Source organism: Littorina saxatilis, linkage group LG6 (genome assembly GCF_037325665.1).
Source record: "Littorina saxatilis isolate snail1 linkage group LG6, US_GU_Lsax_2.0, whole genome shotgun sequence".
Lineage (NCBI taxonomy): Eukaryota > Metazoa > Mollusca > Gastropoda > Littorinimorpha > Littorinidae > Littorina > Littorina saxatilis.
In genome coordinates, this window is record NC_090250.1 from 14,848,178 (window position 1) to 14,860,848 (window position 12,671).

The 12,671-nt window shown below is 42.9% G+C and overlaps 1 protein-coding gene across 1 annotated transcript in view; it reads left to right on the top strand.

Moving 5' to 3' along the window:
* Nucleotides 1-10,474, top strand: part of LOC138969612 (CD109 antigen-like) — a 23,087-nt gene extending 12,613 nt beyond the window's left edge. Inside the window, exons 8-11 of the mRNA XM_070342471.1 lie at nt 166-253; nt 1,651-1,819; nt 2,030-2,131; nt 10,460-10,474. Of these exons, the coding sequence (XP_070198572.1) occupies nt 166-253; nt 1,651-1,819; nt 2,030-2,131; nt 10,460-10,474 (374 nt within the window). The remainder of the gene's footprint in view (nt 1-165; nt 254-1,650; nt 1,820-2,029; nt 2,132-10,459) is intronic.
* Nucleotides 10,475-12,671: the final 2,197 nt, after the last annotated feature.

Genomic DNA, 12,671 nt, shown 5'->3' on the forward strand with positions numbered 1-12,671 from the left:
GTAATGCTTTAATTCGTGGACGAAATTTGTCGCAAAAATTTGTTGGCCAAGTTTAATTCATCCAACCTTTTTTTCTTGCTTGCTTGTTTGTTTTATGTGTGCACACAAAAAAGTAATAATGCCAAACATGTTGTGTGATTCCTTACTTAATGATATTTGTTACAGGTTACCAGAAAGAAATCACCTACCAGCACCAAGATGGTTCGTACAGTGCTTTTGGAGAAGAACGCACAAACGGAAGTGGAAGCATGTGGTACGTCTGTTATTCATGTTTCTAATGGATTCGTGGTCGAATTATTTGATAGGTAAATGGACGTAAGTATGGACCCACAGATTAATGAATAAATTGATGGATGTATTCTTGACATAAGTATGGCCGCACATATTAATGAATAAATTGATGGATGTATTCTTGACTGGTTTATCAACCACACATTCACTCATATGATATGCACGTTTGCAAGGGCTAATGACCAAAAGAAAGACATTTTCTTCGTATAATTATGATCAGTGCCAACAAAACGCAGCAGACTTTGAACTCTTTAACTATAATGTTTTACGCGATTTACCTACGATCATGAATTGTTGATAGTTACATGAATGGGGATGGATTCCAAGACAAATCTTAACGCAATTGCTTTACACTGCAGGAAGCCAGCGCTCCAGGCAGCCATTGATAAAGACCCCCCCCCCCCCAGCACACACACACACACACACACACACACACATATATATATATATATATATACAGTGGACGCCGCTTAATAAAACCGCGGTTAATAGAGCCAGCCGCTTATAAAAGCCAATTTCAGACGGTCCGGATTTATCACTATATCTTATGTATTAGAAAAAGCCGGTTAATAAAACCAACCCGCCGCTTATTAAAGCCAGTTTTCTCTGAGAAATCACGTAGTTTGTGACTAAAACTCACATTATCTTGTTCTGATGTGGAAGACGACCAACAAACAAACACTCATAAAATCGTTCTTCTCTGCCGAGTAATGATTCGTGACGGTGACAGTGAAATTATTGATGTACCGAAGTGATCAAAGTACACGTACATGTACATAATTAAAACAAAAGTTCAACATCCTTCATAAAGTTTTGTTTAGATTCAAACAAGTGTAAATGACGAAAGAAAGTGACAGAGTGACGTAAACAAAAGAGAAGATTTTTTTTCTCGAAAATGACGCATTCCTGGACCGCCTGTTAATAAATCCGCCGCTTATTAAAGCCATTTTTCGTCAGTCCAGAAGTGGCTTTATTAAGCGGCGACCACTGTATATATATATATATACACACACACATATTCCCATTAGGAGAATCTTGGGTGCGCACAGTTAAGAATGCATGAAATTACAAAAACAGGTGCGGTGTCACTACTTGTGGCACTACCAGTTTGTTCGTAATATTATTTAATTTTTTTTTAATTTTTTTTTATTTTTTGTGGGTGGGGGGTGGGGGGGTCGGGTTTTGGGTAGCTTTAGGTTCAGCAGGCCTACGGTAGGTGCCCTTCGACACGTGCTTAACAGTTAGAAACGAGGGGAGAGCACGGGGATCGTGGAGGGGAGGGGGGGGGGGGGTTAAGAGATCTATCAAACGCATAAACTAATGTCGTCCGACGCCCACACATCATCTCCTTCCCTCCAGGCTGACGGCCTTCGTGACCAAATGCTTCGCTCAATCCATGGCGCTGGAGGGCGACGTGATCGCCATCACCCCTATGCTGGTCACCAAGTCCCTCACTTGGATGGTCTCCAAGCAGCTCAAGAACGGCTCCTTCCCAGAGCCGGGCAAAGTCTTCAACAAGAACATGCAGGTCTGTGCTGAGGGAGTGTCTGAACGAACGTTGTTGTTGTTGTTGTTGTTGTTGTTGTTGTTGTTGTTGTTGTTGTTGTTGTTGTTGTTGTTGTTTTTGTTGTTTTTTGGTGTGTTTTGTGTAATAAAGTGTGCGAAGGAGGGAGGAAAGTGAGCAACAGACGAACAGATGTTGCAAAAATGTGAATCTGCAATGACTGCTCTGTCGCAGGGAGGTTCTGCCAAGGGGGAGGCACTCACTGCCTACGTGGTTATCGCCCTTGCGGAGGCAGAAGCCAACTTCGAGGATATTGATATGTATAATCTGAAAACCGTAAGTAGGAACAATAAAAGCGCGGTGCACAAATATATACCTGCACACACAATCACGCACACATGCGCACAAGCACGCACACCCACATGCATAGACCCATGCACGTGCGGACCCAGACGCAAACGCGCGCACGCACGCACGCACGCACGCACGCACGCACGCATGCTCACACATAGGTGGTTTTACAGTCATTTGGGGTCGGCTGTGTATCAAAATGCCATCTTGCTCAAAACACAGGCATTTGGGGTCTCTTTTGTTTTACGTGTTAGAAAGTTTCTTAAAACTTCAATGAGCGTTAAATGCCATTTTAAAGTGTGAAAACTCATTTCAGGAGGTTATTACATAAAATGCAACCTCCAGCGTGATTTTTAGAAAAACAGGCATTTGGGGACGATGTTTGCTGTACAGCAGTCAAATGGGGACGTATGTGGCCAGAAAGTGCAGAGCTAGAATTACGTTATTGGTGCTATGAATGTTTTAGGTGTTAAAAAGTTTTTTAAAACTTCAATGAGCGTTAAATGCCATTCTAAAGTGTCAAAACTCATTTCAGGAGGTTATTACATAAAATGCAACCTCCAGCGTGATTTTTTAGAAACAAACAGGTATTTGGGGACGATGTTTGCTGTACAGCAGTGAAATGGGGACGTCCAAAAGTGCAGAGCTCCCGCAGAGCTATATGAATGGTTTCATCACATACATGGCGCTAGGCGACATATGTTTTGAAAAATTTTACAAATCACGTTTGTGCGCCCGATATTTTCTTGTCATCTCCAAAGTCCAAACACGAAATTCCTTGACTTTTGGGGTAGCGCGACTCTGTTAATTTTAGGAATTAAAAAAAAAAAAATTCATTACTAGGATGTCCCATCGTTCCTCCGAGTGGAAAGCTAGCAGTGACAGAGTCGCACTACCCCAAGTCAAGGGATCTATTAGTCCTGTTTCGCCGTTATCCCAATTCGCCCCCATCCCATTTTGGCGACATTTCTCAGGCCAAGTGTCATTTTACCACCATATCATGTACCATTAGCTCCACATCCCATTTTGGCGCAATCCCGTTTCGCCGTTAGCCCATTTCGCCCCCATCCCATTTTTGCGACATTTTACAGGCCAAGTGTCATTTTACCACCATGTCGAGTACCATTAGCTCCACGTCCCATTTTGACGCAATCCCGTTTGGCCGTTATCCCATTTTGCCCCCATCCCATTTTTGCGACATTTCATAGGTTATGTGTCATTTTACATGCCATTCTAAAGTGTCAAAACTCATTTCAGGAGGTTATTACATAAAATGCAACCTCCAGCGTGATTTTTTAAAAACAAACAGGTATTTGGGGACGATGTTTGCTGTACAGCAGTGAAATGGGGACGTCCAAAAGTGCAGAGCTCCCGCAGAGCTATATGAATGGTTTCATCACATACATGGCGCTAGGCTACATATGTTGTGAAAAATTTTACAAATCACGTTTGTGCGCCCGATATTTTCTTGTCATCTCCAAAGTCAAGGGACAAACACGAAATTCCTTGACTTTTGGGGTAGCGCGACTCTGTTAATTTTAAGAATTAAAAAAAAAAAAAATTCATTACTAGGATGCCCCATCGTTGGGAAATTCCGGTCGCTTCCTCCGAGTGGAAAGCAAGCAGTGACAGAGTCGCACTACCCCAAGGGATCTATTAGTTCTGTTTCGCCGTTATCCCAATTCGCCCCCATACCATTTTGGCGACATTTCTCAGGCCAAGTGTCATTTTACCACCATATCATGTACCATTAGCTCCACATCCCATTTTGGCGCAATCCCGTTTCGCCGTTAACCCATTTCGCCCCCATCCCATTTTTGCGACATTTTACAGGCCAAGTGTCATTTTACCACCATGTCATGTACCATTAGCTCCACGTCCCATTTTGGCGCAATCCCGTTTGGCCGTTATCCCATTTTGCCCCCATCCCATTTTTGCGACATTTCATAGGCCATGTGTCATTTTACATGCCATTCTAAAGTGTCAAAACTCATTTCAGGAGGTTATTACATAAAATGCAACCTCCAGCGTGATTTTTTAGAAACAAACAGGTATTTGGGGACGATGTTTGCTGTACAGCAGTGAAATGGGGACGTCCAAAAGTGCAGAGCTCCCGCAGAGCTATATGAATGGTTTCATCACATACATGGCGCTAGGCGACATATGTTGTGAAAAATTTTACAAATCACGTTTTTGCGCCCGATATTTTCTTGTCATCTCCAAAGTCAAGGGACAAACACGAAATTCCTTGACTTTTGGGGTAGCGCGACTCTGTTAATTTTAGGAATTAAAAAAAAAAAAATTCATTACTAGGATGTCCCATCGTTGGGAAATTCCGGTCGCTTCCTCCGAGTGGAAAGCTAGCAGTGACAGAGTCGCACTACCCCAAGTCAAGGGATCTATTAGTCCTGTTTCGCCGTTATCCCAATTCGCCCCCATCCCATTTTGGCGACATTTCTCAGGCCAAGTGTCATTTTACCACCATATCATGTACCATTAGCTCCACATCCCATTTTGGCGCAATCCCGTTTCGCCGTTAACCCATTTCGCCCCATCCCATTTTTGCGACATTTTACAGGCCAAGTGTCATTTTACCACCATGTCATGTACCATTAGCTCCACGTCCCATTTTGGCGCAATCCCGTTTGGCCGTTATCCCATTTTGCCCCCATCCCATTTTTGCGACCTTTTATAGGCCATGTGTCATTTTACATGCCATTCTAAAGTGTCAAAACTCATTTCAGGAGGTTATTACATAAAATGCAACCTCCAGCGTGATTGTTTAGAAACAAACAGGTATTTGGGGACGATGTTTGCTGTACAGCAGTGAAATGGGGACGTCCAAAAGTGCAGAGCTCCCGCAGAGCTATATGAATGGTTTCATCACATACATGGCGCTAGGCGACATATGTTTTGAAAAATTTTACAAATCACGTTTGTGCGCCCGATATTTTCTTGTCATCTCCAAAGTCAAGGGACAAACACGAAATTCCTTGACTTTTGGGGTAGCGCGACTCTGTTAATTTTAAGAATTAAAAAAAAAAAAAATTCATTACTAGGATGTCCCATCGTTGGGAAATTCCGGTCGCTTCCTCCGAGTGAAAAGCTAGCAGTGACAGAGTCGCACTACCCCAAGTCAAGGGATCTATTAGTCCTGTTTCGCCGTTATCCCAATTCGCCCCCATCCCATTTTGGCGACATTTCTCAGGCCAAGTGTCATTTTACCACCATATCATGTACCATTAGCTCCACATCCCATTTTGGCGCAATCCCGTTTCGCCGTTATCCCATTTCGCCCTCATCCCATTTTTGCGACATTTTACAGGCCAAGTGTCGTTTTACCACCATGTCATGTACCATTAGCTCCACTTCCCATTTTGGCGCAATCCCGTTTGGCCGTTATCCCATTTCGCCCCCATCCCATTTTTGCGACATTTCATAGGCCATGTGTCATTTTACCAGCGTGTCAAACCACTAGCGCCACATTCCATTTTGTCGCCATGCCGTTTTGCCGTCATCCCATTTTGCCGCCATCTCTATTTTGCGACATTTTGGATTGTGGCAAAAATGGAATTTGGCGTAAACGGAATGTCTTCCTAGTTGAATAACGCAGTATAGTAGTATAGTGAGGCTTGGCAAGAAAAATAAATAAAAAATGTGATGGCGGCCAAATGGGATGGTGTCAAAATGGGATGACGTGCTATTGTTATGACACGGTAGTAAAATGACGCTTGGCTTGTGAAATGTCGCGACAATGGGATGGAGGATAAATGGAATACGGTGAAACGGCTTGGCGGCCAAATGGGATATGGTGTCAAAATGGGATGTCGCGCTATTGTTATGACATGTTAGTAAAATGCCCTGTCACGTAGTCTCAATCCAAATTGAAAATCCATAGCATCATCATTATAATCATCCTCATCTCATTAATCATCCAAAATTATAAATTTTATAAAATGACGCTTGGCTTGTGAAATGTCGCGAAAATGGGATGGGGAAAAAAATGGGACGGCGGCAAAATGGGATTGCACCAAAATGGGATGTGGATCAGCCACTAGATTTCCAATTTTAAAGTCTTAGGTATGACCCGGTGTGACGTTTTCATCTTTCGCCGTGTTGATATTTCGATTTTCGGCCTCGTTGATCTAGTGTAAACTCTACACTGAACAAAAAAAACACCCTTCGATAATACTGATGAGCGACCTTGTGTACCTTACATTCATGGGGCCAAATTTGTCCAACCAATTATTTTATTTAACTTAGAAATTTGATTCATCCTAAAATGTTTCCCTTCTTACTCAAGGGACGTAACCACTCGGTACACGTTTTCGAAGAATTCGATTTTGGGAGTGAAATCTATTTAATTTCACAACCAATTTTTTTCACATGCAAGAAACTGACATGCTTTTCGTCCATAAATAATTTCTCTTCTTAATTTTACCAGGAAACAACATTTCGGTCTCGAGTAAATATCGAGGGGGAAATATGTACACAGGCGAAAGATGAAATCGTGACACCGGCCGAGGTTCGAACCCACGACCTCCCGATCATGGGGCGGACGCCTTACCACTAGGCTAATCGTGCCGGTTTACCCTTGAGTGACAGACGGACAGACAAAAGAATATACAGACAGACCGTAATTAACACAAACACACACACTCAGCAGAGCAAAGCGGTATAACACACAAACTCAGCAGAGCAAGGCAGTATTACACACACAGACTCTGCAGAGCAACTAAGTCGGTGACACACAGACACAGGTATTTGGGGACGATGTTTGCTGTACAGCAGTGAAATGGGGACGTCCAAAAACCGATAGCTCTGCGCTGTGCTATGAATGGTTTCATCAGTTACATATGGCGCTAGGCGACATAAGAGTATTTCCAATCCAGTCAGTAGCTAGCATTCACGACCCTGACAACGGATGGTTTGAGTCTGATTTATGAGAATGAGAATGAGGGAGAGAGAATTGTATTAAATTGAATTGAATTAAATTGAATTGAATTTATCTTTCTCTTAACACTGTAACAGAACAAGAAATGCTAAAATGTTTTTTTTCATCCCGCCCTCGCCCATTGAGTTGAAATAGAAGTTAACCACATTATGTTTGAAAATGTTCCCAGTGCTTTATGTACAATAATGTTTCAATACAATCATAGTGTATTAACATTTTACCAGTATCAGCTGCAAAATAGAAGTAGTGCTTTACAAGTTTCGAAAGAGAAACAGCATGTAATGATACGTAAATGGTGTACAGCAGTGAATTGGGGACTGTTTCCCAAACAGCAGTCAGATGGGGTCTGGTTGTTGTACAGCAGTCATTTGGAGGCACAAGCTAAAACTGCTTCAGAGATGTGTGTTTTTCATTGGCTTTGATCTCCGCTGAGAGGGAGAGAGTCAGAAAGAGCGACAGAGACAGATAGACAGAGACAGAGAGACAGACCGAGACAACAAAGGAGAGGTTAAGGACACCCCCTTACCCTTGAGTGACAGACGGACAGACAAAAGAATATACAGACAGACAGACCGTAATTAACACAAACACACTCAGCAGAGCAAAGCGGTATAACACAAACTCTGCAGCAAGGCAGTATTACACACACACACACACACACTCTGCAGAGCAACTAAGTCGGTGACACACAGACACAGGTATTTGGGGACGATGTTTGCTGTACAGCAGTGAAATGGGGACGCTGTGCTTGTTTGTTTGTTTGTTTGTTTGCTTAACGCCCAGCCGACCATGAAGGGCCAAATCAGGGCGGTGCTGCTTTGACATATAACGTGCGCCACACACAAGACAGAAGTCGCAGCACAGGCTTCATGTCTTACCCAGTCACATTATTCTGACACCGGACCAACCAGTCCTAGCACTAACCCCATAATGCCAGACGCCAGGCGGAGCAGCCACTAGATTGCCAATTTTAAAGTCTTAGGTATGACCTGGCCCGGGTTCGAACCCACGACCTCCCGATCACGGGGCGGACGCCTTACCACTAGGCCAACCGTGCCGCTGCGCTGTGAATGGTTTCATCAGTTACATGGCGCTAGGCGACATAAGAGTATCTCCAATCCAGTCAGTAGCATTTACGACCTTGACAACGGATGGTTTGAGTTTGTTTGTTTGTTTGCTTAACGCCCAGCCGACCACGAAGGGCCATATCAGGGCGGTGCTGCTTTGACATATAATGTGCGCCACACACAAGACAGAAGTCGCAGCACAGGCTTCATGTCTCACCCAGTCACATTATTCTGACACCGGACCAACCAGTCCTAGCACTAACCCCATAATGCCAGACGCCAGGCGGAGCAGCCACTAGATTGCCAATTTTAAAGTCTTAGGTATGACCCGGCCGGGTTTCGAACCCACGACCTCCCGATCACGGGGCGGACGCCTTACCACTAGGCCACCGTGCCGGTATGGTTTGAGTTTTATTTATGAGAACGAGAATGAGGGAGAGATGATTGTATTGAATTGAATTGAATTAAATTGAATTGAATTGATCTACATCTTAACACTGTAACAGAATAGGAAATGCTAAACTACTTTTTTTTTTCATCCCGCCCTCGCTCATTGAGGTGAAATAGAAGTTAACCACATTATGTTTGAAAATGTTTCCAGTGCATTATGTACAATAATGTTTTAATACAATCATAGAGTATTAACGTTTTACCAGTATCAGCTGCAAAATATAGTAGTAGTGCTTTACAAGTTTTGCAAGAGAAGCAGCATGTAATGATACGTAAATGTGATACAACAGCGATCAAAGTTCAAGTCTGAAGGTAGGCTCTGAGAAGTGTAACCAGTGCATGCAAATCCTTGGCGATATGATTTATCTCAATAAGGTACAGTGTTCGTCGCACATCCGCAGGCTCCTCAATAAATGCCAGTCGTTCTGATTCATCATAACTCATGTCTGCTTTGTCCCTGAATAACGTCCAGTACAATGTTTCAGCTTTGGTACAATCGTAGGTGAACATGAAGTCATCTGATTTTGCAAGCAGCTGTTTGGATGAAGCATTGTACACCATTCTAATCACTTTCTTTCGTGTTCTGGGGTTCGTAGTAATTTCTAAAGCAAGTGCTTTTACTTCCCCTAGACTGTACTCCCTTTCCAAAGCATCCTTTTCAGCTTTAGTCAACTGCTTTTCCACTGGTTCCTCTGTATCACTCTCTGACGTAAAATATCTGTCCTTGTCACTGTCAGTGGCCACGCATGTGGAGTCAACGGATTGCTGCAAGGCAGGTTCCGTCAGCTTGGATGGAATGTGGCTCCGTGATTCACGTGCTTCAATGTTCACAACACAGCTTGCCTCGCTGTCAATGCGTTCGCCGGCGTGTAGTCTCATTTTCTGTTTGTGCCTAACGTCGGGAACTTTGTCGTACGTGTTTGTGTGAATTATGCCTGATGTTGTGCTGGCATGATTTCGCAGATGATCGATCAGCTGTATCAACAGAAGAAACGCATACCTCTTTGCTGTTAAATTGTTGGGATCATTGTCTGTCACGTCTGAGCTGCGAAGGGGTTTTGTTTACGTTGCGTTGACTAGCTCGGCAAATGGCGGCCTGTTGGTTCTCTGTGCTGAGCAGTTGAAGTGTGACTGTGGCTCCTTCTCCTTCTCCGGTGACTTTCCAGTACTTGACATAGTGGTCAGCTGGCAGGCCTGTCAAGGTAGCTTCCACAGCAGTTGGTAGTCCAACGACAGGCATTTTCTTCACTTGTTCAAGTAAATTGCTGGAGCGAAAAATGTGTGCTGCCGGAGGGACAGATAGAGAGAGAGAGAGAGAGAGAGAGAGAGAGAGAGAGAAAGAGAGAGAGAGAGAAAGAGAGAGAGAGAGACAATGACAATGACAATTCTTTATTTAACGAGGGTAGTAGATTAAGCAGTGGTCTGCTTTTTTACATCCAGCCCTCGCCCTAAAGAGGGACTAACTAAAAAAATGAAATAAAAAATACAAGATAAAAATTAGAAAATAGATAACTAAAATTCTACATTTTAACAGATAACTAAAGTGAAAACACATTATACATATGTACACAAAATGCATTGCATTGAGGTAAATTGCGAGTTGATTGATGTGAATTAAGTGGTATAGTGCAGCTTGCACTTTCTCAACATCATGCTCTAATCCATACATTACATTTAAAAGAAAATCAATCAAACAAGCAAGACATTGCCAAGATCATCACACATCTAAATACATGTAGTGGTTGGTTTGTAAGTCCCTTCATTCGAAAAGGGTTTGTGTACATTATACCAATAAAGAGGAGAGGGGCATGTTTAATACAAAAATTGTATTTGTAATTGTAGAGAGAGAGAGAGTGAGAGTTGGGGTAATTAACCCATTAATGCCTAGCGTCCTCGTATGAGGACGCTTTCATTTTAGGCATTTCTTTCAGTGCCAATAAGTGTGTGACCAAGTTTGACAGTACACACATATCAAGGGAGAGTATTCGCAAGCAAAAATTGGTTGCTAGAGTTTCCTCCCTTCCATAGCTTCCTTCAGCGGCCATTTTGGACCCCACACGTGTTGTGTCAAGCCAGCATAATGCCACCACCTAGAAGGTAAGGCCATACCTCGTTCAGTTTTTACTTTTTTAATAACATTACATAAGTGAAATTGGTCCTTAAGACAATGTTTAGAGATAACTTTTTTATTTTTTCTAAATGTTTTGTATTTTAGTGATAGTGACTGATCAAAGCGGCGTCCTCGTATGAGGACGCTAGGCACGAATGGGTACAGGTTTTTATAGTCACTTTGCATAATACTTGCTGAGCATGATAGTCACTCAGTGTGTTTTTGTTTTGGCAGATATACTGTCAATGACGTGCTTGACATACTGGAGGAAAACAACACCTTTCAACGAGCAGATGTTTTCATTGAGCCTCCACCAGTTGACATGCTCACTGATGAGGATAGTGGTGACGAGGAAGAGCGCCCCACTGTTGAAAACCTGAATGGACGCCAGCTGTCGGCAAGTGCCACAGCAACTATTATTCTTCCTGATGGAAGACAAACAATCGGAGAGGAAAACCAGACAATTGACACTGAAGAAGAAGCTGTAAGAACCGTTATTTATAATGTGTAAATAAATTAGACAAGTAAGGGGTGGGGTGAGTCTTGGCGAAAATGAATTGATGGCAATGGTGACCGTAAGTGTTTTCATTGCGATTCTGTTGCTGTCAGGCTATAGCACGGTGCCCAGAAGAAGGATGAGATGGTCTCACGACAAGGACATCCACAATATTGCCGCCTCAGAAGCGATGACCAGAGACCGCTTTGAAGAAATCTTACGTTACCTGCATCTCAAGGACAACACAAGACTAGACCCTGAAGACAGGATGAGTAAAGTCCGTCCTCTCCTGTCCATGATAAATGAATGATGTCTGAACAACTTTGTCAAGCAACAAAGCCTCAGCATTGACGAAAGCATGGTGCCATATTATGGCCGTCATGGATGCAGACAGTTCATCAGGGGGAAGCCGATTCGCTTTGGCTATAAGTTCTGGATCCTGGCTACCCCTCTTGGATATGTGGTTCAGCTCGAACCTTACCAAGGTGCGAAAGGCAAGCAGGTAACCGAGTGTCCAGGACTTGGCATGGGAGGCTCTGTTGTCATTGACTTGATCGCCGATCGACAAGCAAATCCGCTGTGCTCTCTGCCACAAGAAATGCAGGCAAAAGTGTAGAAAATGCGACGTCGGGGTGCATGTGAAATGCTTTGAGCAATTTCACACTGAGTGAACTGTACAATTGCAACTGTTGACTCCATGTACTGCTAGTCAAGTGCTAAAGTAGTAAGAGGTTACACATTTGTGTTCTTCCGATCTCAAATTCTACTGGTAAAGTGCATAAGCTGCTGACCATACCGGACAACTACTAGAAAAAGCACCAAAATGTCCCCAATATGAACAGCCAAAGAGGCAGTTTCAATTTCTTTATTTGTTTGAATGTTATGATTACACTTTCAACTGTTCACAGTTTGATGTTGCAAGAAATTAAAGATGTTCAATGCAACCAAGTGCATAAGCTGCTGACCATGACGGAAAACTACTAGAAAAAGCACCAAAATGTTACCAATATGTACAGCCAAAGAGGCAGTTTCAATTGTTTTCATTTGTTTGAATGTTATGTTCACACTGTCAACTGTTCACAGTTTGCTCTTTGCAAGAAATTAAAGATGTTCATTGTGTTCTACAAGAAAATGTCTTACGTTGGTCTTGTTATTTACCTGTGCCCATTCGTGCCTAGCGTCCTCATATGAGGACAGTCGATTTATTGCATATAAATCACAACACATGCCAATACCATTCAAATGACACTTACACATGACTTTTATATATCATTTGACACCAAACAAACAGAAAAAAAATTGAAAAAAAAATTCAGGCATTAATGGGTTAAATAAGAGAGAAAGACAGAGACAGAGTGAGAGAGACGGACAAACAGACGGACAGACATACGGACAGACAGTAACCTGCGAGAGAGAGGAAGACAGACAGATAGGCACACAGTCAAAAA